Source organism: Podarcis tiliguerta, assembly GCF_965153285.1.
Source record: "Podarcis tiliguerta genome assembly, chromosome: 5".
Taxonomy (NCBI): domain Eukaryota; kingdom Metazoa; phylum Chordata; class Lepidosauria; order Squamata; family Lacertidae; genus Podarcis; species Podarcis tiliguerta.
The window spans coordinates 95,128,953-95,155,053 of record NC_139538.1 but is presented as its reverse complement, the minus strand read 5'-3'; the positions used below and the strand labels follow the sequence as shown (position 1 = coordinate 95,155,053).

The following is a 26,101-nucleotide window of genomic DNA, read 5'->3' as shown; positions in this document are numbered from 1 at the left end:
ACTGGACTAATACAGATATCTGGTTAGCATCTGTGAGAACAGGATGCTGGACTAAATGGATCATTAGCCTGATCCAGCAATTTCTTACTATATAACTGGATAATATAATTAAAAGCTTAAGAGTGCATTTGCCATCATATAAAGATGAGACACAATGCCCCGAGCTTTCCCTGCCTTTAGAGAGTCAAAGGTGCTCCTGTAACTGAAAGCAGAGGAAGAGCAGCCCTGTCTGGGCCTAGCTGTTGCTTCTCTTTGCAAGTCACCCACACCGTAGAAAGTGTAGGGCTTGTGTCAAGTGAAGATGAGTGAGATACCAAGCGTTTAGTTCCTCTTTAATGGAAGAGGGACTGCTGAGCAACAAAGTCAGGATCTAAAATAGCAGAGCAGGAAGAAACTCCGTTAGTCATCTAAACAGTTTCCTTTCCCTCGAGAAATGTTTTGATACGCCCTGAAAAACCGTCTCTGCTCACACATCTGCAAAGCAAGCCCTTTCAATTTGGATACCAAACCCTAAACGTGTTTAACTTGTACCTAAAAACAGCCTCCAGCATTTTATTCACATTTGTGAATAGCAGTCAAAAAAAATAAATAGCCATGGGCAGAACTTGTCATGCTGCCTCAAACACTGTGCTTTTTGATAAGAGCCCGTTCATACATTCAACTGTGTGGCACCAAGTGATATGAAATGCATGTGTGAGCCAACCCTAACCCTCACTTTCTTTTTTTCCTTTTAATTTTTGAGGGGTTTTTTAATACAAAAAGGAGCAAAAGAAACGTACATGCTACCCAAACAAAAGCACACAGAAATGCACTATTATTTACACAAACATAAATCCTTCCTGCCCACAATCACTTTCCACCACCACACCCCTCGACTTCCCTCCATCACACCACAACTTCCTTATTTTTTGAGTTTGATACAATCACTGCACTCTTTAGATTTTGGATTTTTCCCTCTTTATGACATTCCTAGATAATGTTGTTCTTTCTGCTTTACTCCTTTAATCTAAACATATCAACATAGTCAATGTTTCCATGGAGCTTTGTTTCCAGGTAGGATCACAGATGCAAACCCAAGTACAGTAATACAATATTATGCCCCTCCTAGCACACGCGCAGCAGAGCTGTGGCTCCTCCACTCATTCTTCTCAAAGGGCGAGTTAACTGGCCTGCCCTGATAACACCTTCAGCTATACCACACACAAGTTTTATTTGTGTCTCCCTTGGCAAAAGTGAGTCCTCAAACAGAGTTACAGGTTGCTGTTTTCCAAGTCCTGATTTTTGAAGAAATCAAGAATGCATCACACCATCAATTATGGGACTTTTTAAAGCAAGTTTCTTTATTGAAGTAAACCCTTCATACATAATTATATTTCGGTAAAATCCTCTGGGACATCTTTGTGCCACTCTTGAACTCAGGAGCTCATTTTGGCCCAGTGATATTATGAAACGACTGTGACATTACAAGAATCTTATTCCAGCTCCAAACTGAACTCCATCACATATTCTGGAAAAACAAAAATAATTAGTATGATATGCAATGTACTGTAATAAATGCAATTTTAGCTTGAGATAACGCTTTACATTTTGCTGACCTTTAAGCAGAATATTTGTCTCACTTCTTGGCTTTATGTCACTAGTTAAAGATTATAGATTTCAGCTGTGATCCTATGTGCACTTACCTGAGAGTAAGCCCCACTTAAAACAGTGCATATGAGCATGCTGAAGTTTTCTTCTCCATTAAGCTTGACAATTAAATAGGAGCCTACTAAAATTTGCTGATGAGACCAGATTGCATTTTTTCCCCACCTAAATTCACATTGGTAGTTCTGTTTCTGAAACTGTGCTTCAACTTGGAAGCTGAATCTAATGAAACTGTGCATCCTTGATAAAAATGCACTTTCTGAGAAGAAATTTGCAGTCTAGAAATTCTCCTGGATTCCCAGGAGGCAGCAATGGCCAAGAGAGCTTTTACCAGTTACACCCTTGTGCAAATTAATTAAAACAAAGCATGTTTTCTACCTTACTCGTAATCCTGTACAGTGGTACCTCTTGTTACGTACTTAATTCATTCCGGAGGTCCGTTCTTAACCAGAAACTGTTCTTAACCCGAAGCACCTCCTGCTAATGGGGCCTCCTGCTGCTGCTGCCGCGCCGCCACTGCACAATTTCTGTTCTCATCCTGAAGCAAAGTTCTTAACCCGAGGTACTATTTCTGGGTTAACAGAGTCTGTAACCTGAAGCGTATTTAACCTGAGGTACCACTGTACTCAAAACGAACACGAAAAGTCAGTGGATCATTATGGTGTTGGAAGCCTGCAGCAAATAGAAGGAATGATGCGCTCACCACAATATATTGAGCAGGCATTGGCAACCTCAGCCTTCCAGATGTTTTGGGACTACAACTCCCATGGTCCTTAGCTAATAGGACCAGTGGTCAGGGATGATGGGAATTGTAGTCCCAAAACATCTGGAGAGCTGAGGTTGCCTATGCCTGATATTGAGGTTCTATGAAAAAGAGTTGTTCCAGAGCTGGAAAAGAGGTATCCTGACAGTACTGGGATATTGCCCACTGTCACACATCGAAAGTGGTGAAGAAATTCATGACAAAGCAGCAAATCCAGGTACTTGATTAGCCAGGGAATTCCCCAGACGTAAATCCCAATGAGAATTTGTGGGCTATAGGCAAAAGTCGCCTCCGTGCTGTAGACTGTACGACTATGGAGAAGCTCATTCAGGCACTGAGCCAAGTGTGGTACTGGGATCCGAAGATCAACAGTGACTGTTCGAAACTAGTAGACTCCATGCCAAACCTTGTTCAAATGCTGCTTAAAAATAGCGGAGGTCATATCCATTACTAATGTAAGTTTTGTACAATAAACTACATTGTTTGTTTCAATTAATTTGCACACGGGTGTACATCTCATATATTAACTGCACCCCTTCTCAGAGAACAAGGAACATGTCTTGGTTCTCTTGAAAATCAAATTACTCTAGTGTGTTCCATGAGACTGTCCCTAACATCATTAGCATACAACTAGGTTGACAGATGGTGCAGAAAGAAGACCAAACCAACTGTTGCTCAGCTGTGCTGGATGTTAATATGAGTATGAGTGTGACTCAAAGTGCTGTTTCTAATGCACCTATAAAGCCTTGCATTTACCTATATCAGACTGTTTTCCCTTATCAGCCAGTGTACCCTCTTTATGATAGGTAGATGAAGTCATGCTCTGAATCCTGTTTCTGCAGAAAGTTTAAGGAGAAAGGCTTTTCCTGTGACATTCTCTCCAGGGAAGCAATTAAGCAACAAATCTGTCTAGTTTTAGATGACTTGGCAGGGAGGGGGAGAAAAGAGAATCACTAGGGTTTTTTTTAGCTCTCTAGTATTTTTTTCATCTCATAGCTTTGCAAGTCACTGGGCCTTGAACAGAGGATATGCTATCAGCCCTTTTATGTTGGTATGCAATTAGAGAAGAGCATATAGTGGATTTTACAGTTCTGAAGCTGTAAAATACCTTATTTATATTTTTTTAACATATATATTAGGTGCAAAGGCAATTTTAGAATAACCGAACATACCTGTCCCCACTCTGTACTCCCATTGGGATACAATAATTGAGTTCTAATCGAGCGATGTTTCCAAGCCTGAGAACTATTCCAGCACCGTAAGACCACCGGATGCACTCTGCTAGTTTACGAAGATGAGCCTTAGGACCTTCACCTGGGAATGGAAAGGAGGCCAATGAGAATGAGACAATAACCCAATGTTTTCATGGCCAGTAGCCCAAGTTCTGTTCCAGGTACAAGGCAGTAAACTATTTTAAAACACTCAATTAAAAAAATATAATTTTTGCAGAAACAGTTAAAATGCCTTAAAAGGGGGGGGGGAGGGCTCCAATGTACAGTGGTGCCTCGCAAGACGAAATTAATTCGTTATGCGAGTTTTTTTGTCTTGCGAAGCACCACTGCATTTAAACACTGACAACGGCGGGGAGGGGCGGGGAGAATCAGGACAGCTGCCGCAGCCGGTACCTCGGACTCACCTGCGCCTTGTGGCCACCGCGCGACGCGGCTGCTGGAGGGCGGCGGGGCTCAGGAGCGCGACTCCAGGGAGAGAGGGGCGCTGGCGGTAATGGCTCTCTGAGGGGAGCGCGCAAGGGGGGTGGGCAGCGACGCGAGGCACTAACCGTCAGCTGGAAGGTGGGAGGGAGCCGGAGGAGCGGGGAAGCGAGCGTGCATGCGTGCAGTGACCGTCGCCATGACAGGAGAGGCAGGGCCGTTTCGTCTAGCGAAGCAAGCCCTTAGGAAAATCCGTCTTGCGAAGCACCTCAGAAAACGAAAAACTCTTTCGTCTTGCGAGTTTTTCGTCTTCCAAGGCATTCGTCTTGCGGGGTACCACTGTATTTGCTTCTTACCATAATTAAGATTGCAGAGGTTGCCAGCGTTGAGAAAGAAGTGTGTTCTGAATAGATCTCCGAATCCTCCCCGGCCAGGCCGAAAAGGGAGAGGTGTGTACAAATGAAGACCTCCAGCCCAGTAAGCTTCACCTCCCAGGTAATCCCCTAGAAGAGTAGCACAGCACAAAATATTCGCTACATCAGCAATCTCAAGAACACTATTCAGTATAAGAAAGAGGTATCCTCCGTCACTTTAGGCTAAATCAACTTTTTTGCCATAATTGTCCATAGAAGCACTACACACTGTAAAACTTTATTGAAGGTCCCACCTGCTGGCAATGGATCACAGAACAACTTTCAGAACAATATTGTGGGACGGCTACAATGCCTCACCTGTAACTGGGGGTCAAGCTGGAGGCGTAGGGGTTTCCAGGGCTTGGGTGAACCCTTTTCGGCTTCACCCAGGCCTGGGAAGCTTGCCTGCCTACTTACAACAACATCTTTCTTTACTATGTTGTAGGGCGTAGGCAGAAATACAGATACATAAAGAAGGCAATTTTGTCAATGCATCTTTCTGTTTGTTCACTTAAAGAAGGTAGATTTCCAGGGGGACACTGAGTAACATTTTTCTGAAAAGGGGGTGGTAGGTCTGAGAAGTTTGGGAACCTCTGCCATAGAATAATAAATAGCCCAAGGTCTGGTTGAAGAGGAATGTTTTTGCCTGGCACCTAAAGACATGTAATGAAGGTGCCAGGTGATCCTCCTTAGGGAGAGCATTCCACAAATGGGGAGCCACCGCAGAAAAGGCCCCTCCAGATCTCTCACAGAGGAGGCACATGATGAAGAAGAACCTCAGGTAATGATTGCAGGGTTCAAGTGCAGAGCGGGCAGCCCTTGAAGTATTGCAGTCCTGAGCTGCTTAAGGTCAAAACCAGCACTCTGAATTGGGCCTGGAAACTAACTGGCAGCCAGTGCAGTTGGGCAGGTTCGGTGTAATATGCTCAAACCGTCTAATCAGGTAGACCAACCATCTATCATCATCATCAAGTATTCTCAGCCCATTTTCTGGGTCCTAGTGAAATTATTGACAATGATGCAGCCCACTAAAAATGTCTCAAACCTTCACTTTGTGGTCCAATGCTGTACATACTGAATCCACGCACACTTGTTGGTCCGCCAAGATAAAATCTATAAGGAAAAGAGAGCCGTTACTACATGTGAAGTGGCAGGCGACAAGGTGTGTTACAGCAGGCAGAAGGAACTGTACTTAACCACCTCCTCACCTCCAGATCCACCCTTTCAATATGATCAGGGCATATCCCTGTCTAAGCGCACAGAGGTGCCACTGTCACACCTAGTTTGGCCATCCTTTGCTAAACTTTTCTGAGATGCAGGAAATGCTGCCATTAAAGCAAACTGCCAAGTAGCTTGGTTTGGAAGCCGTGCAAATGAGTACCATTAAAATCAATGCTTAAAACAAATTTCTTGATGCAAGAGATGCATCATTTCTATTTACATGCTATGCCAGACAGACAATAGGCAAACACAAAGGAAAGCAAGTGGAATTACTTACCTATCAGCAATACTTGATGGTTTGTCTCCAATAGGAACCAACATTCCACCCCAAAGAGAAGTCGATAAAACCTTTAAAGAGACAGGCAATCATAGATTGAGTAAAATACAGTCACACCTCATGTTACATCCACTTCATGTAACGTTCTTTCAGGTTACGTCCCGCGGCAACCCGGAAGTACTGGAAAGGGTTACTTCCGGGTTTCGCCACTTGCACATGTGCAGAAGCGCAAAATGACGTCACGCGCATGCACAGAAGCAGTAAATTGCAACCCGCGCATGCAGGCAGCCTTAGGTCGCGCTCTTTTCATGTTGCGAATGGGCCTCCGGAACAGACCCCGTTCGCAACCAGAGGTACCACTGTATATGACAGATGTGCAGATAAATGTTGGAGATGTGGATCCTCGAATGCAGGTATGAGGCCTGTTTGTGGTCTTGTTCATTAAGAATGAAACCCTAGTAGTAACTAGATTAATCACACTAATAACCCATTATGTTGTAACTTTGAACCCTTTAGCAATTCTATTGTGTTATTTAGATGACTAAATAAAACAAAGAACCTGTGTGGAACTTAATTGTCATTGCCTGCATGTTAGCAGCCCCAACATGAAAGAACAATTTACCACTTACAGTTAAAAAATAGCTAGCTAAAAGTTTGGAAATAAACCCACAGTTGGTTCAACTGCAGGATGGAAAAGAAAAGGAAATTTTAGGAGTAAAATGGCTCGCATTTATTGAATTTGTAAAAAATTAAAAAATGTACTTTCTGAGGCAACATCAGTTACTTCCAGAATAATAGTTTTTGTTATGTTGGCCCTTTTTCATCTTAGAATTCCCAGTGGAAAATAAGTTTCAATACATTCACAACAAATTGAAAGTATAAATGACAGGTTGGCTCCACATAACCCAGCTCCAACTCCTGAGCCACTTTCATATTGTGGAGCCTTTTAAAAGAAGGGCTAGTTTCCTATATTGCACTTTTAAAAAATCAAAAGGGCACAAATAGATGGATTTCTCTAGGTTGTACCTATATATTGCAAATTATGGTCAGGAGCCAAGAGTTGCCTAATGTTGAGCAAAGGACTATGCCATTCTCCCTCTCTCTCTCTCTCTCTCTCTCTCTCTCACACACACACACACACACACCAACACAAACACACATTCAAACTGGCTTCTTAGAACAAGAAACCTCCCCACCACAACACTAACTGCTTCTGAAACTCCCTCAAGTTTCAAAACTTACATGACAATTATCACACCTGCATTTTCCCTGTTAGGAAAATGCACACATTTTCTATATCCTAATATGCAGGCTGAACTGATTCCAAACTGAACTGCTAAATGCTGTACTTTAAACAATTTGTAACTTTAAAAATATACTTTATTTCATTTGGTGTTTTTTTAAAAGGTACTATGATATGAATCGTTTACTCCCAATAGCACCAAGTACTTACTGAATCCCACAAGAGCTTCTTGTTAAACTGAAGTTCAAAGTCCTCTTTCAGAAAACTCACATCACCACCGGTATAGCCAGCCAACTCCTAAAATACCAAACAGACTCTTTTGAAGACAGAAATATAAATACAAAACACATTTCCACACGAATCACTTGTTGTTTTAATATTTTAGTGGTACTATATATGAAACAAAATATTGATTTGAAAGCTAGCTCAATCATGCAGGGAGCTGAAGTGTAAAGGACTTCAACCAACAGTCCCATATTTTGCATTCATATTGCAAATATAAAACACCCACCCACAGCTATTTTCCAGAACCTGATAATACCTGGTTTATTTTCAGCAAAGCACCTCGTCTCGGCAAGATTGAAGAGTTACGAGAATCAATTACCATAGCGTGCTATAAACAAACACACATATGAAATGTTATAAGGTAGGAACAGTCAACAGTGACATTCTTTTTTCCTGAATTGCATAGAATCTTATTGGAGATAGAGGGAAAAATTATTCACCACTATTCGTTTGGGCAAACATTCTACTAAACTCTTAACATGTTGTGATACTGCATAATCAAAATTATCTAGCAATAAATGGTTCATCCTTAATTCTGAATTTTACTGAGTAGTTTTGTAGACCAAGCGTACACTGACAACATGAAGCTACCACATTATGTGGAAACTGTGGCCAAGATCCAATTTGTTACACTGAGTGGCTGCATTCCTTGTGACAACTGCCAGTTATCCAACTGTGCACAGGCAACGGAGTATGAATACACATGTGAAACTGCAAAGGAGATATTTGTTCCCCATCTGCAGTTTGCTGGATCACAGCAAGACTACCAGCCACTGCAACGTTATCTCTGTCTCAGCAAGTGAAGAGAGAGAGGCGTACTTACTTATTGATATGTGGAAGAAAAGGCAACTCTTACAATATTCAGTCCCCTCCCATGTGAGATAATGGGGGGGGGGATGCCTCCCTTAAAATGATGCTCCCCTGACTAATAATAATAATAATAATAATAATAATAATAAAGTAATAAATTTTATTAATATCTCGCCCTCCCCAGCCGAAGCCAGGCTAACAACAATAAAATAATACAACATTCTAAAATAATTTCATTATAAAATTAATTCCAATCAAATTAATGGCAACCATTGAGCTAGAGTTCTGTGAAGATTGCCTAAGGAGGGAGTCAGGCTGTGCCCTGGCCAAAGGCCTGGTGGAACCGCTCTGTCTTGCAGGCCCTGTGGAAAGATGTCAAGTCCCGCAGGGCACTAGTCTCTTGTGACAGAGTGTTCCACCAGATCGGAGCCACAGCCGAAAAAGCTCTGGCTCTGGTTGAGGCCAGCCTAACCTCTCTGTGGCCTGGGACCTCCAAGATGTTTAATTAAAAAAATATATAATAATAATAATAATATTTTTTATTATTAGCAATGGCATATTTTAGTCAAGTAAACATTTTGATAGATCAATTGAACCTTGCAGCTCTTATCGTGAATAAATATACAATTGCCACTTCAGCTATTAACTATGCAAGACATACAGCAAAGCCAGGTTCCCTTTGCATGTGAAAAAGCAACTGCTATTAAGAAAGTTGTGTCTATCTTCATGTTAGGAAATGTACCCTTACAATGAACTGAAAATATTAGGTATGTTGTGAAACCTTATAACAATAATATAAGTAGAAAATTATAAATATAAAAGTATATATAAATGAATAAATGGATAAAGATGCTGCAATCTGAAATATATATATATCATTCAGTACAAAAATCAGCTTTCCTCATATCCGTATAGACCTGAATCTCTATTGCTCTTGGGCAAGAATGGACAACAGGTGTCATAAGGAACCATTATTTCAGCACTATTGCATTTGGCTTAATTAATGTGGTACTATTCGTCAGCATTTGTCATAGTTCAAAAATTCATATTCCAAATAGCAAAAACTTACAGACACAGATGACTTGAGTGAATGTCCACTTTCTTCTCGGACAGAAAATGATGCTGTTCTTGCAAGGCAGCCAAGCTCCCTCCAGACACCCTCCCATTTTAGCGTGTGGTTCGTCTTCCATATGGGAAACTGTAAAAGAAACAATTTCTTTAATTATGAATGAGAAAACATTTACATATTTTCAGCATCTTTCACATACTGTATTTTTTCCCCTATAGGACGCAGTTTTTCCCCTCCAAAAATGAAGGGGAAATGTGTGTGCGTCCTATGGGGCGAATGCAGGCTTTCGCTGAAGCCTGGAGAGCGGGGGGGGGGGTCGGTGCGCACCGACCCCTCTCGCTCTCCAGGCTTCAGGAAGCTATCCACTAGCCTGCACCCAGAAGCTTGGGGCGTGCTGAGCTCAGCACGCCCCAGGCTTCCAGCTTCGCGCAGCTCTCCCACGGCTTGCAGATAGCAGCCTGTTCTGGGGGCTGGGGTCGGGGGAAGCTCGGGTTTCCCCCGCCCCAGCCCCGCACCTGGGGGGGGGGGAATAATTTTTTTTTCTTTATTTCCCCCCAAGAAAACTAGGTGCATCCTATGGGCCAGTGCACCCTATGGGGCGAAAAATACGGTATATCTTTATGAGCAGGAGCACTGGGTTTACTGGCAATGCAGCCAGTCTTAGAAGAGCCAACTCAGACTATAGGAGCTGCTGCTAAGGTACTTTGCTTTGACGGTCTCCTCCCCGGTTCACCTGGCTTCTCTCTTGAGGACAGGTGCTAGCCGGGTGAGCTGGCTTTTTGTGAGGAAGGTGCCGGGCTGCTAGCTCCTTTCAAGAGAGTTGCTAGGCTCTCATCTGGACTGGAGCCGAGGCAAGCAGCAGGCATCAGCTAACTCAGTGAATTCTCACAGAAAGGAGATGCTGGGCTGTTGAAATCCATGCAAGGATTTGCCAGTTCCAGGAGGCAGCACTGGAGCAACAACAGAGCAGGAAAAGTATCATCTGCTTCATTTTAAAAATGCTGCTTCCATTGCCTTCTACTCCCCCACCTCAATTTTAGCAATGCAGAAGATGAAGCAAGAAGATGAGAGAGAAAGGAAAGGTGAAGTCTATAATGCCCAGCACAAATATTTCCCCTCCTGAGTTCTCTGCAATCTTCAATAAACTTGAGAGAGAAAACTTGGTTTGAGTGAGGGCAGCTGCCAGACAGAGAGGCACTGTCACTGCAGATAACCAAATTTGTGGATTTCTCTCTCCCCAGCCAACCATAAACAAGTAGTGCTATTTTACCTACATTGAATTCTGTTGATATTCCTCTATCAGTTTCACGAAGAGAACTCCAAGGAAATTGCCCGGTTACTTTATACAGATTGAGAGAAAAGCTAGAAACAGAACATTGAGATTTGGATTACTACAACAAAGAAAGGAGCTGAAGGACAAGTGTTTCATAAGATCACACCTACGGCACTGCTTAACTTTACCTATAGCAGATAAAAAGAACTCTTTACTTGGCAAGCAGGACAAGGCAGTACGGCTCTGCCACATTTGTCATTGTAAAATCCTTAAAGGAAAGATGTTACGATTGCACTCATGGTTCAAGTTCCTGGACCTCCAAACTAACCTTCTGTGCTGTAAGGTCAACAATCCTATTTCACCATATGCCTCACAGACACTCTCTGTCTCTTACTAAATGAGCCAGGAAGGCAAGAGATGAAATGCTAGCAGAATGGTGGTTCACCACTAGCAGGACAAGAGACTAGCGCCAGCTATGCCTTCAAGCTAGAACTGGAGCCCTTAAGTTAGATCTAAATAGCTAAACCACAGAAGGGTTGCTTACAATAGTACTGTACAAAATCCTTTAATAGCTTAAAAACCAATTAATAAGTTGGTTACAGAAAATGGAAGATAATTCTCATATGTCATCATTAATCAACTTAATTTACTTTCAGTGTTAACAGTGAAATGCAGATAGTTGTAGAAGGAGCTGCGCAAGCTTAACACTCCACAGCAGCGGTCTCTTAAAGTGCTAGAAGCCAAGACATCTACATTAACTTTCTGAACAGAACTATTTGATGAGAAAAGGCAATTTGCCATTTTATCATGAAATTTTACTGTTTTTGGATTCGACAAAAACTGTTGAAAGCTTAAGAACATATGGGAGGGATGAAACAAACTGAGCTGCCTTTCATTAACTTTGTGCGAGTGGACAGATATATAGCTGTTAGCGCAGACTAGATTTACTTGCAAACATGTCAAAACAGAATGATACTGTATTTGACTTAGCATTAGCTGAAACAAGAGATAGAAGCTAAACAGCAAGATATCGTGCTCACTTTCTCCAAAGTTTCTATGGAAAAACATAGAAATATAACCTAATTAATGCAGAATTAGTTCCAATGTAATACTTTGCACACATGGTGTGAGGAATCACTGCCCTGTATGTATACATGTAAAAAATATAGTTGAATTCGTCACTCAAAATGTTTGCTCAAAAAAAATCTCCTGGGCTAAAGCTAGATACAGTATTTTTAATAATGATAATAATAAAGTTGTGAAACAGACTTTCTATCCATGGGAATAACTCCAAAAGCCCATACCCAATTTGGGCATTAACATGTTCTACTGAGGCCTGGTGCTCAGAAACACATCACCAGAGGGGAGTTTTCCAGGCTGCTGAAAGCCTGGCAAGGCAACAGTAGCAGATAGAAGGGAGAAGAAGGACTTTATGCAAGACTTCAACAGCAATGGCAGCTGGGAGGCCAGAGAACCAGAAACATCTGATGCCCATCTGCCTGGTAAGACCTACAGGAGTCAAGAAATGTCCCATTCAAGGAAAAGCATAGAGAATGAAAACTGAGAAGTAAATTCTACCATGTAAACTGCCTTAAGAACTCTTTTGTTGGAACTAAGGTGCAAGACACTGGGCTGTATCCAATGTGGAACTTCTGTTTCCTCTCCAGCCACAACACACATAACCCCAAGCCTCCAGAGTTAGGGTACACAGGGGTGAGTGGGTGGGGAGCAGACAGGAGAATAAGCTCTGTTGTTCACACTAAGTCCACTGTATAAGCAGAGCTGAAGTACTGGGTATGGCCCAATCTGTTGACACATGCCTTAAAATATTTGCTAACGGTCATAGCAGTGAAAGCTGTTACCAACTACTCTCAGTGTGACCAACTGCAGATGAGAGTGAATGTATTGAGTATTGGGGTCACTACCTTAAGTAGCTTATCTTTCAAAAAATGGGGGGTATACTGGTGATTTTATTGTCCTTTGTTGCGCACCACTTACAATACATTTTCAAGGGTCTAGGGTTTTTCTAAATAGATGTACATAGCATTGAAACCTTACTACATTCTGAAGGTATCTTACTTTCTTTCAAAGTGACCAGGCTGTGGTTTGAAGAAAGAAAGACCATATGAAGTTTCCTTTGTGCCATAGGAGAACTGAAATGTCACCTTCTCGGCACGTCCAAATATATTCGGGAGTTTGAGTCCAAGTACCTGCAAGAGCCAGAATAAGCACTGAAGCATGTACAACTTTGCCAAGACACTTGCGCACTTAACCGTTTTCTGTAGTTTTTTGCTGCACACAAATGTTTCCAGTGGCAAAGGATACCTGCTCTGCACCCCCCTTTAAATGTTTTTTATCACTATGCTACCCCACCTGGGCTCTGGCATTGAGCAGATTCCAGGTGCCATCTTGGTCTATCTGTCCCCCTCAATATCCCAGAAGCCATTTGGAGGCATGGGAAGAGAAATATGACTACTGTCACAGAAAGCACAGCCCACAGAGCTGCAATGGTGAAAATCCTGGGAGGGGACTCACCTTCTGCAAGCTCCTTTGCAGAAGCTGTGACTACAGCCTATTGCTATTTGTGACATTTTAAATAGTGTGAATTTTAAAACCCAATTAATATGGAAACTTTGCAGTTTTCAAGTAGTTAAAATATCCCTTTTACCATTATCTCAAGCTTCTCCATAAAAAAAACCCAGAAAAATATATTATACACCATAGGTAAAGTACCAGTGATCATATTGCTGTCAAATGTATGAAAGATGAGAAAATACATAAATCATTGCAAGTTTCTCAAATTGGAACCCTAAAGCATTTTTTGTAATGTTCACACAGAGCTGTCAATCATGTTCTAAATTTATAGAAGCATCAGTTTTTGAAAACATGTAGATTTCCTGACTACAAGCTTCTGATTTCAACTGAAACCTCCCTTCATTGAATCTCATAACAATATGACATTATATAATAATAAGCACTCAATTGAAAAAATTATGTTTTCAGCTTGGAATAAAATATTGCAATTATTTACAGTCTCAGCATATTTCTACACAATAAAAGCAGTCAAGAGATCAGAGATTTCTAGGACAACTGTAGAATAAACAGAAAAAAAATGAACACATACACATCTCATTTATTTTAATGGAACTCTCATTCCAAATACAATGTATTTATGATTGGAGAGGGAAATCTGTTTTACCAAAATTAATTTAAATCACTTATGATAAACTAGCATATATCATATCACCACAACTTAGATTGCAGGAGGTTGTTAAGCAGGTCATACCATGCTCCCTTCATTATTGCCAACCATAGTATTATAACTTCCAGTTAATCTTCTCAGTTCTGTTACTTCAAATGTTACATCTAAACCATTTGGAAGGGCATCATCTCCTAAATACAGAGACAGACGTATTAGTAAAGAAAACAATTTTTTAAATCCAGTTTGACATTTCTAATTATTAAAATACACTGTTTCTTAGGTAGCTTCTTAAAATACTTTAAATAACATATGTAATACCTAAATTAAGTTTTCACAGTTAAATACACCACTCAGAAAAATGCCTTCACAGAAGCTAATACCCCAAATAGATTTATCCCATGCATTTGACTTTCTATAATACTAAACAGATTTACTAGAAGATTTAAGCACAAACCTCACAGATCAGGACAGGACAGGAGCAGAGATCTGTGTGCCTTACCATACTTCCCTCTGGCCTCTTATAACATTTCCTTTATTTTTATTATCATAATTAATTTATTAATCACTCTTTACACAATCATCCCAAGGTGATATATAATAACAAAAAAACAGCAGCAAAAGTTTTAAAAAACAATAACTAGCTGATACATTTAAAACAAAACTAAAGCAATACAGAACAGACACTCATGGCAAGGACCCATTAATCCGGATGGGAAAGCCGGGGGGCGGGAATCTTTGAATGTTTTCATAATGTACAAATAGTGGTGCCTGTCATTATCTGAACAGGAATGCTATTCCATAGAACAGGGACAGCTACACTAAACTCCCTGCTCCAAGTTACTGCAGAGAAGGTTTCTAAGATCTTGGAACTTGCAGGAGAAGTTTCTCCACAGACCACAAGGCCCTGCCAAGTATGTAGGGATAAGCCTCCCACAAAACCTGATACTGCTGTATAGGGCCTTACATGTTAGTATCAAAACCTTGAACTCAGCCTGGCAGCAGACTTGGCAGCTAGTGCAAATCCTACAAGCAGGGTGTTCTATGCTGGCAGTCGTCTGCCCACAAATGCAACCTAGCCGCCACGTTCTCCACCAGCAGCAGCCTCCAGACCAACCCCAAGCGGAGCTCCACACAGAGTGAACTGGAGTACTCCAACTGTGAGGTTACCAATACATGGACAACTGTGGTCAAGCTATCCCGATCCAGTCCTGGTACTTCTTTCTTTTGAGAAGAGTGACTAGTGGGGTGCCACAGGGTTCTGTCTTGGGCCCGGTCTTATTCAACATCTTTATCAACGACTTGGATGATGGACTCAAGGGCATCCTGATCAAATTTGCAGATGACACCAAACTGGGAGGGGTGGCTAACACCCCAGAGGACAGGATCACACTTCAAAACGACCTTGACAGATTAGAGAACTGGGCCAAAACAAACAAGATGAACTTTAACAGGGAGAAATGTAAAGTATTGCACTTGGGCAAAAAAAATGAGAGGCACAAATACAAGATGGGTGACACCTGGCTTGAGAGCAGTACATGTGAAAAGGATCTAGGAGTCTTGGTTGACCACAAACTTGACATGAGCCAACAGTGTGACGCGGCAGCTAAAAAAGCCAATGCAATTCTGGGCTGCATCAATAGGAGTATAGCATCTAGATCAAGGGAAGTAATAGTGCCACTGTATTCTGCTCTGGTCAGACCTCACCTGGAGTACTGTGTCCAGTTCTGGGCACCACAGTTCAAGAAGGACACTGACAAACTGGAACGTGTCCAGAGGAGGGCAACCAAAATGGTCAAAGGCCTGGAAACGATGCCTTATGAGGAACGGCTAAGGGAGCTGGGCATGTTTAGCCTGGAGAAGAGGAGGTTAAGGGGGGATATGATAGCCATGTTCAAATATATAAAAGGATGTCACATAGAGGAGGGAGAAAGGTTGTTTCTGCTGCTCCAGAGAAGCGGACATGGAGCAATGGATGCAAACTACAAGAAGATTCCACCTAAACATTAGGAAGAACTTCCTGACAGTAAGAGCTGTTCGACAGTGGAATTTGCTGCCAGGGAGTGTGGTGGAGTCTCCTTCTTTGGAGGTCTTTAAGCAGAGGCTTGACAACCATATGTCAGGAGTGCTCTGATGGTGTTTCCTGCTTGGCAGGGGGTTGGACTCGATGGCCCTTGTGGTCTCTTCCAATTCTATGATTCTATGATTCTATGATTCTAGTACTGGGTCTTCTACCCTCACAATTTCAGCTGATTAATAAGGTGAAATCTGTATCAAACTTCACTATCCTTTTATCCTGCGAAGGTTTTGGACTACAACTCCCATTATTCCTGATTATGTGCCATAGTAGCTGGCGCTGATGGAAGTTGCAGTCCAAGCCCTCTGGAGGGCACCAATCTGGGGAAGGCTGGTCTAGATGGCAGCAAACCAGCACCATGTTTTAATTGGGGGCAAGCTCAGTGCCAAGGCTAGCGCTACACAAATAGTTATAGAACTCAATGAAAACAAATACAACATGTCACCCTGATGGATACTTTGCTGCCTGATATCTATATATTGAAAGTAAGCATTCCATTCATTTATGCTACACTAGAACTATTGAGAAGGACACATGTATAAAATAGTCTGACCTATCAAAGGAGGGATAGCCAATTTTAGTTATACTCAGAGTAGACCTACTGGAATCAACGGATTTAGGTAACTTAACTCCCATTTATTTCAATGGGTCTCCTGCAAGAGTTATTTATTTTAACCTCCTTCAAAGTATTTAAATATGACACATATTAAACTACTATAAAGCTATATTAAAACTCAAGGAAAAACAAATCACACTCACTGATAATTACCTTGACACGTATCAATTAGAACATCCACCTGTCTAAAAATTCCTAGACGGAGGAGCTTTTCACGAGCTTCGTGGGACTTCCTCATAACCTTCAAAATATTTAAGGTTTGCACCTTAATGACTAAATGTTCAACAGTTATTTGCCAAATGCATACATTCATTATCTCACATACTGCTCTATATTTTCATTACACAAATGGGAATTCCAAGACACAGAGTGGACCTCATGTAAATCAGTTTAGCATCCAACCCCAACATGTATAACACTGATGTATAACTAAATTCAAAAAGTAGTAACAGGAATTCATGAGGCTTACGTCTGCAAGAGTAAGACTGCAGTTTAGCACCATATTTATACACTGGAATATCTGCTTATAAAGAATACCCATGCTTCTGTTAAAGCATGTTTTGCAATATTGTTTCGGCATGTCAGTTTGTATAGCCCATAAACCTGCTGCGTCAAGGCCTTATGTCAGCTGCTGCTAAGCTTTTCTGTCTAGTGTTGGTCTTTTGTGTACTGAGGTGTCGTTATATTTTGAATGTCATTTTTAACCTTTTTCTTAACCTAGATTGTAAATTGTCAAGAGAAGCCCTGTGCTAAGTGACTTAAACCAGGCATAGGCAAACTCAGCCCTCCAGATGTTTTGCGACTACAATTCCCATCATCCCTGACCACTGGTCCTGTTAGCTAGGGATTGTAGGAGCTGTAGTCCCTAAACATCTGGAGGGCCACGTTTGCCTATGCCCAGTGGCGTAGCGTGGGTTGTCAGCACCCGGGGCAAGGCAAGTAATTTGCGCCCCCCGCTGCACTGTCCCTCCCCCAGACAGTCCCTCGCTCTCTCTCCGCACCGCACGCCTGGCACCCTCCCCTCCACAGTGGGCGGCGACCTGGCGGCTCGGATCGGATTCGCACAGCGAGCACTGCAGTGAGAGAGAGAGAGTGAGCCAGGTAGGGGCAGAGAGCTGCGAGTGCGAGCGCGCCCCCCCCCCCCCAGATGTTGCGCCCGGTGCGGCCGGCCCCCCCCCGCACCCCCCACGCTACGCCACTGCCTATGCCTGACCTAAACAATAACATAATAGTAATATTAAACAAGGATCCTGACATTTTTAGACTTCATAGTATTTTCAAGCTTTTGAGGGTTTCAGAAAGTGAGTCTAATTTCACTACTTACATCAATGAGGTCTTTAGCCTTGAATACGTCACCAATTTCATACATGATAATGTCATCTTTAGTCCTTCCAAGTCCATCAAAGTGCACATGCTGAACCACAACCTAAAAATTAAGATGGTTCTCATCAAAATGTTAACCCTGGAAACATTCCAAGGACAACCAGAATTTCTACTCAACTAAAACATAATGGTGCCATAACCAATGAATTATTGAATTACAATTCCAAGACAGCACAGAACATTGTCTCATCATGAATCAAAGTCAAGAATTTTAAGTGGCAAAAACAGCATCATTATTAAACAGGATTTTACATTATTTTGTGGATGAAGCCCACATTTTACAGCTTCCTCGCAAGAATATCATAGGGGACTTTTGTCAAAAGCCCTCCTGAGATCAAGATACACAATGTCCACAGCATTCCCCTTATTCACCAAGCTTGTAACTCCATCAAAAAAAGAAATGAAATTTGTCTGGAATGACTTATTTTTGAGAAACCCATGCTGAGTCTTAGTAATCACAGCTTACAAACCAACTCTTCAATTTTTTGTTCTAGGACCTTTCCTGATATTGATGTCAAACTCACCAATTGGTAGTCTTCTCCCCCCCCCCCCTTTTGAAGATGGGGACATTTGCCCACCTCTAGTTTGCAGGTACATCACCTGTTCTCCAAGAATTTTCTTTACACAATTGTTTACTAATACCTGAAGAAAATTATTCATGGCTAAATGGTAAGAATTCTGCTCCTACTAAAATTATGACTGTGTTACAATGACTGTGAACTGTTAAATAGAAAGACAATGGGGTATCCCAATACTCACATCTTTATTTTCCAGTATTTCCTGTTTGGTTTCTGGCTCAACTTCAACCAGTTCAGCTTCTTCCCCTATAGCACCAAAATCAGGTCCGCTCATTGGAAGAGGCTCCAAACTCTGAACAGGATAAAAATTCACCAAATATATCAATTGAGTTAAATTGGATTTAGTCTTTCAAGTCCTCAAGTATTTATAGTGACTCTTACCATTCCATCCACCTTACCATAAAAGGATGCAGTCTTGTGCAGTTGTGTTCCCAGAATCTATGTATGTGTCTCCCCATGCAGTTTCATTATGAAAGAGTGGTAACGGAATGGTATCCAATTAAGTCATAAACAGAGTAGACTCACTGAAAGTGGCAGGCTTACGTTATTTAAATCCAGTTGTTTCAATAGTGGATACCACTCACAATGTATACTGCATAATATAAGCCTGTCAGTCAGCTCAGTTGGAGAGAATGTAGTGCTGATAATGCTAAGGTTGTGGGTTCGAGCCCATCCAGGCCAGCTGTATATTCCTGCCTATTCCTAGATAACCCTTGGGGTATCTTCCAACTTTACATTGCTATGTAAAGTTGCCTATGTACATTGCCTTACACAGTATTACATTTTTCAGTTTGCTTTTTATTTTACAATGCACTTGGTCAGTATAAGTGCTATTTAGAGAATGAGTATCTCACAGAACTCAGAAGGGTTATTTAATAAAGAAAGATCGTTCACTAAGATTTTAAGCAGGTATATATTTTTAGACGTAACCTGCATTGGTCATTTATGTTTGGGGTGTGGCTCTCATTCCATTATAGACACCTATGGTGCTGGCTGTGTTGTCCCTCTTTGACTAGCTGACACAAGCTGCATAAAACTTTAATTTCCAAAATCCTAAATTCATTTCAATATGAGACCACTGGAAACTGTCACCCTATACTTAAGGTACTTTTGAATGTGAGCTTTAAATGTATACTTTGAATAGCCCTGAAAAACTTCACCCACCTCTATTCTTTTCAGACAGCTACTTTGAAATAAAGGTACACTATTAATGCTGCAACAGAGAAGCTCCAGAATTTGTAATCCAGTGTGTGGTGGGGGAGTAATTTAAATACAAATTGTCATTTGGGTTAATGTATCATTTTGATTCTCTAATATGCAGGGACTGCCAATTTTTTGAAGGAATTTGAAGACACTATGAAACAATATTGATATAAAAATGTTTGGAAAAGAGCTTTGGTTGAAAAGTTGGCAACAACATTGGCCAGGATGACTAAAAAGAGGGGTAGTTTAAGATCAGAATGGTTTCATTTTGTAATGGTTTTTTTTTTTTTTGCATGTTTCTATGCATAAAATACTGTTCAGTTGTAGCTGTTTTGTTATTGCTCTGTCTACATTTTTGCATTTCACTTTCTGCTTAATTTGTATACTTATGCTACTGTAGGATTCTCACAGGTACTAGAAATCACAGAATTGTAGAGTTGGAAGGGACCCCGAGGTCCTCTAATCCAACCCTGTGCAATACAGGAATCAAAACAGCATCCCTTTGCTTCAAAAACCCCCCAAGGAAAACAATACCTTTTGAGGGAGCTGGAACAGCTCTTGCTGTCAGAAACATCTTCCTGATGTTTAAGATGCAAAGTGTGTGTGCCACCTTCAAGTCAGTGAGATGCACGTGGGTGTGTCATGAAGACTTTACATTCACAACAGGTGTGTAAATACTGTGCTGCCAAGGAAAGCACTGCAGCAGTCCCACCAGAGACGCCATCACAGGCAGCACCACTTTGGAGAATTATCAATTAAGGCTCCTTAGAGGAAGCAGGAGCCTCCCAGGCTCCACGCAAGCCAGTCCAAGTCAGCTGGCCGAAACCCCTCCTCTCCCTCCTCCTTCCTTGTTCCAAAGGCTTGAGGCACCAGAGCAGTGCCTCTGGTGGGAGGGGTGGCTAACACCCCAGAGGACAGGATCACACTTCAAAACGACCTTGACAGATTAGAGAACTGGGCCAAAACAAACAAGATGAATTTTAACAGGGAGAAATGTAAAGTATTGCACTTGGGCAAAAAAAATGAGAGGCACAAATACAAGATGGGTGACACCTGGCTTGAGAGCAGTACATGTGAAAAGGATCTAGGAGTCTTGGTTGACCACAAACTTAACATGAGCCAACAGTGTGACGCGGCAGCTAAAAAAGCCAATGCAATTCTGGGCTGCATCAATAGGAGTATAGCATCTAGATCAAGGGAAGTAATAGTGCCACTGTATTCTGCTCTGGTCAGACCTCACCTGGAGTACTGTGTCCAGTTCTGGGCACCACAGTTCAAGAAGGACACTGACAAACTGGAACGGGTCCAGAGGAGGGCAACCAAAATGGTCAAAGGCCTGGAAACGATGCCTTATGAGGAACGGCTAAGGGAGCTGGGCATGTTTAGCCTGGAGAAGAGGAGGTTAAGGGGTGATATGATAGCCATGTTCAAATATATAAAAGGATGTCACATAGAGGAGGGAGAAAGGTTGTTTTCTGCTGCTCCAGAGAAGCGGACACGGAGCAATGGATCCAAACTACAAGAAAGAAGATTCCACCTAAACATTAGGAAGAACTTCCTGACAGTAAGAGCTGTTTGACAGTGGAATGTGCTGCCAAGGAGTGTGGTGGAGTCTCCTTCTTTGGAGGTCTTTAAGCAGAGGCTTGACAACCATATGTCAGGAGTGCTCTGATGGTGTTTCCTGCTTGGCAGGGGGTTGGACTCGATGGCCCTTGTGGTCTCTTCCAACTCTATGATTCTATGATTCTATGTGCAAAGTCCACCACTACCCAAGGAAGGAAGGAAGCCTGGAGTGGAGGCACCGGATTCCACAGCGCACCCCTTCACGGGCGCCTTTGCACATTCTCAAGGTCACACTCTGCACATGCTCAGGAAAACGCTGCTCGGAATGTTCGGTATTGTTTTTAAGGAGCGCCCTAAAAAAGGGGGTGGGGATTCTGCACATGCTCAAAAGAGACCATATCCTTTTCAGGTGGCGGCCATAAAAAAAACCCCCAATGACAATAATCCTAGGAGGAGGAGGAATTCTTCACATGCTCAGAGGAACGCTGTCCCGAGCCGCCGGGCGTTGTTTCAGCGGAGGGGCGCGGCCCCGGTGCGCGCGTGCACGTGAGGGCGCGCGGGGCGGCGGGTGCCTCCGCTACCTTGGCGGCCCCGATCCCTCCTCCGCCCAAGGTCGCCGCCTTCGCCGGCTAAGCCCGCGGCGCCGGGCGCTCCTTACCCGCGCGTGGACGGTGCCCATGGCCGCCTCTCAGCGACGCCGAGCGGCCGGCAGAGCGAGCGGGAGAGCCGGCGAGGGAGCGGCGGGCGAGGGAAGAAGCGCCGCGACGGTCCCTCAGGAGGAGAAGCTGCAGCGCGGGGCGGCGGCCATGACAGGAAAGCGCGTCGGCGGCAGAACGAGTCTGATTGGCCAGGCCGGGGCGGAAGGAGGCGGGGACCGAAGGAGGAGAGCGCGGAAAGGAAGGACGCCGAGACCGTAGAGAAAAGAAACGTGAAGAGAGATGAATAGCCGCCAGCTTCCGGGATGTATGAGGGAACTGGCTAATGGTAGGGCGAGCCCTCCCACGAGGCCAGACGAGGCCCTGCCTCGGGCAGCAGGGTCCGCAGGGGGGCAGCGGATCCCCATGCAGAATCCTAGGCGCGCAGGAGTTGTAAGAGTGGGCAGGGACCCCCGAGGGTCATCTAGACCAAGCGCGCTGCCATGCAGGAATCCCAACACGCGTCAGATCCCCAACCTTGGGCCTCCAGCTGTTTTTGGACTACAACTCCCATCATCCCTCGCTAGCAAGACCAGTGGTCAAGGATGATGGGAATTGTAGTCCAAAAACAGCTGGAGGCCCAAGGTTGGGGAACACTAAGATATGGGACCCGAGCGGACCCTGCTTCGCTTCTGCAGATGTGCGGGGAGCCGATGTGCGCTTCGCCTCCGGTGCCCCCATCTCTCGGGCACTCGGGTTCACGTCTGAACCCTACCTCTGCCCCCCCCCGGGTTAGTTAGGGCAGCAGGAGCTGACCGTGGAAATTGGGCGGATTGGCGTCGCCGGAAGAAGCGGCTGCGCGCCTCCTCCAGCAAAGAGAGGTTTTTTAAATAGCGCTTTTATAATTGCCACGCTAAATGCCTTTACAGGATTGTGAACGTCGTGCCCCATGAGACCACAGAGCCATCTTGCAGGTTAGCGGTGAATGGCTGAGACATAGTTGTCAACTTTTCCCTTTTCTTGCGAGGAATCCTATTCGGAATAAGGGAATTTCCCTTTTTTTAAAAAAAGGGAAAAGTTGACAGTTATGGGCTGAGAGTCGTTTGGATCCCAAGCCCCAAACCCTCAGCGTAAAAGGCAGACATGCCACACGCAGGTTTGCAGCAGGCAAAGGCCGATCTACTTAAAATTTCACTTTGCGGTCCCAATCCGTCGCTCGCGTTTCGCATCCAACAGCACGATTCAAAAGCACGTGTCGATCTGTCTTCTGGTGCTGCCTGCGATGGAAGGGATTGCACCTCCTGTCGTGAGAATTGCACCCTCTGCACACCCCCTATGGGTCAGGATCCCTCTCCTTCCTGCTGCCACAGGAGTGCAAGAAAAGATCTGACTTACTCGCCACCTTACTCTGCATTGCTTGTCGCAATTCTCCGTTGCATCCTTACTGCTCGAAATAAAAAAGGAAGCCCATCCTTTCCCGTAAACACAAAATTAGAAAGAGCAAGCACTTTGTTACTGTGCCGCTGCCTTCTTATTTCTGCTGCCTAAAGTAAAAACAGTGCGTTTCTACATTCCACAGACAGATTTCACTTCTACCGAAGGCAAAAATGAAATTGGGGTTCTAAAAGTACCAAGGAAGCTCCATGTTTCTCTGATGAAGTTGCAATTAACGTTTATTATCCATCGGTCACTCCATCCCCGGGCATCTCCTTGGCAAGAGAATTGTATGCTGGACTTTGCAATTGGAACTCACAAGCAGAAATTCCTTATTTATTTATTTTATTCATACATACATACATACGCCACTGTTTTCCCTGATACGGAGTCAATGCAGCTTGCAGATGAAATAATAACAGTTGAAAGATGGGACAATCGTTTAAAAAGCAATGAAACATGAATAGAATTAAAACATTTTATTTTTTAATCCAATGAAAACATGCAGATAATTACAATTAAAAACAGCACAGCACCAGACCTTTAATTAATAGTAGTCAGTTCACAAACAGCCTGTTGGAATAAATTGTCTCTGGGCGATTGCCAACAAAGTTCCAAAGTCTTGGCGCAGCCACCGAGAAGGCGCTGTCAGTCATGTCAGTTGTTATGTGAAGGGCTGTGATAGTGTACCCCAACATTTCCTATCCTCCTGTGATTGGGCCCTTGGGAGAAGGCAAAAGGCTCCCAAACTTACACCCATGCCGTATTCAGATACCAGCCACTGAGATGACTCACTGCCCCACCCAAAATTTTCAGGCAAAGTATTGTGGGAATTGTAGTTTTGTAGCAGGCTCTAAACACTCCAGACTCCTGGGATAGAGCCAAGATTTTCTTCAGTCCCACCTACTCGTACATTGTTGTTGTTGTTACTTTTATTTATTAAATGTGTTACATCACTTTATCTTGCCCAAAGCAAAAATACACACATTTGAAAATGTGTAGCTTGAAAATGCACACATTTTAGGCCACTCTTTTAGATTCTATTTAGCCAAAGTTTGGTTCAATTTAAGCATGTGCTATCTAAGTTTGGGTGCATTATATCCTTCATCTGAGAGAGTCCTCATAGTTCACCTGTGTAAAACAGGTATGAGCCCATACCTTAATATGTAAAAACATTAATAGTTTTTAAAGGCAACTAATCTCCGTGTTAGGGACGTGGGTGGCACTGTGGGTTAAACCACAGAGCCTAGGACTTGCCGATCAGAAGGTCGGCGGTTCGAATCCCTGCGACGGGGTGAGCTCCCGTTGCTCAGTCCCTGCTCCTGTCAACCTAGCAGTTCGAAAGCACGTCAAAGTGCAAGTAGATAAATAGGTACCGCTCTGGTGGAAAGGCAAACGGCGTTTCCATGCGCTGCTCTGGTTCGCCAGAAGCGGCTTAGTCATGCTGGCCACATGACCCGGAAGCTGTACGCCGGCTCCCTTGGCCAATAAAGCAAGATGAGCGCCGCAACCCCAGAGTCGGCCATGACTGGACCTAATGGTCAGGGGTCCCTTTACCTTTATCTCCATGTTATGAAACACCTCATTCATTCTCTACTAAATAAAATGTATGAATGATTAAGTGCATGCAACTCATGGGGATTTATTTCCACATCAACATGTATAGCAGCCGGCCATGCATGCAGGTGGGGGGTGGGCAGTATTCAGAATCCAAACACTAATTTTTCAAAACAAAAGCAAATCAAGCTGAATAGTAAATTGCAGTGCATAAGTGCATAAAAAGCTCTATTCAGAATATACTTGTAGAAGAAAAAGCAAAATCCTGCCCACAGGTTTACTCCCTAAATAAATATAAGTCGGGCAGGGGATCAGTGCCTCGCCTTGGTAGAAGAGTGGATGAGAAGCAATAAACTGAAGCTCTATCCGGGAAAGACTGACTGAGGCAGTTTTGGGGCAATTTCCTAGATTGCATGGGTGTCCAACCTGTTCTGGAAGGGATCACACTACGACTAAAGGAGCAGGTATATAGCATGGAGATAGACACATGTGTAGAGGTTTTTAAGCAGAGGTTGGATGGCCATTTGTCCTGTATGAGCTGGTTGAGATTCCTGCATTGGGGGGAGGGGTGGACTAGATGACCATTGGGATCCCTCCCAACCATCCCATTCTTTAATTCCTGGATCCACTGCTGTTGCTAGAGGCATAAGTGTACATGGTTGCACGGAAACCTTCTGCCGGTTTGAGTTTGTGGCCTAGCTTTGACCGTATTTGCACAGGTATAATCTAGATTTAGTGGCCTATATTCTTATCGTTTGTAGATTAGATTACCGCAATGTTATACATGGGGCCTTCCTTTGAAGACTGTTTGGAAACTACAGCTAGTGTAGAAATCAGCCGTTTGATTACAGAGACCAGAAGATCTGAGCTTACTACACTGATTCTGGCCTGCTTGCACTGGCTACCAATTAGTTTCTAGGCTCAATTTAAAAGAGTGGTTTTGACTTACAAAACCTCACGTAGTTCAGGAATCCCAAGCCTCTGCTAAAACGAACCGGTCCAGCCCCTGCAATATTAATCAGTGTTGCTTCTCTATGTGCCTCATCTGAGAAAAATGCAGAAGAAATAGACGAGAAGAGGCTTTTTCAGGAGTGACTCTGTGCAGCTGAATGTATGCCCCCATGAAACATGCCTGGTGCTATAATTCTAAGTTTCTACCTGCAAGGCCTTTTTGTTTACCTAGGCCTTTGGTGATTGCACTAGCCT

General features: G+C 43.2%; 2 protein-coding genes across 3 annotated transcripts in view; both read right to left on the bottom strand.

Annotated features, from left to right (window-relative positions):
- PARVB (parvin beta) overlaps positions 1–26,101 on the bottom strand; it is a 97,136-nt gene that overhangs the window by 45,356 nt on the left and 25,679 nt on the right. The gene's annotated exons all lie outside the window — the stretch shown is intronic.
- On the bottom strand, positions 1,314–22,105 carry SAMM50 (SAMM50 sorting and assembly machinery component). 2 transcript variants are annotated; one of them, XM_083440838.1, is made up of 15 exons: positions 21,928–22,105; positions 18,685–18,795; positions 17,867–17,968; positions 16,696–16,783; positions 13,937–14,043; positions 12,730–12,860; positions 10,652–10,739; positions 9,378–9,506; positions 7,755–7,826; positions 7,424–7,510; positions 5,971–6,041; positions 5,518–5,585; positions 4,416–4,562; positions 3,580–3,721; positions 1,314–1,507 (listed from the first exon to the last, which is right to left on the bottom strand). In XM_083440838.1, exons 1-15 carry the CDS (start codon positions 21,946–21,948, stop codon positions 1,462–1,464), a joined length of 1,410 nt encoding a protein of 469 aa, XP_083296964.1. In that variant the 5' UTR covers positions 21,949–22,105; the 3' UTR covers positions 1,314–1,461. The 2 variants fall into 2 exon arrangements, with proteins under 2 accessions (XP_083296964.1, XP_083296965.1); XM_083440839.1 differs by lacking the exon at positions 21,928–22,105 and adding an exon at positions 20,269–20,295.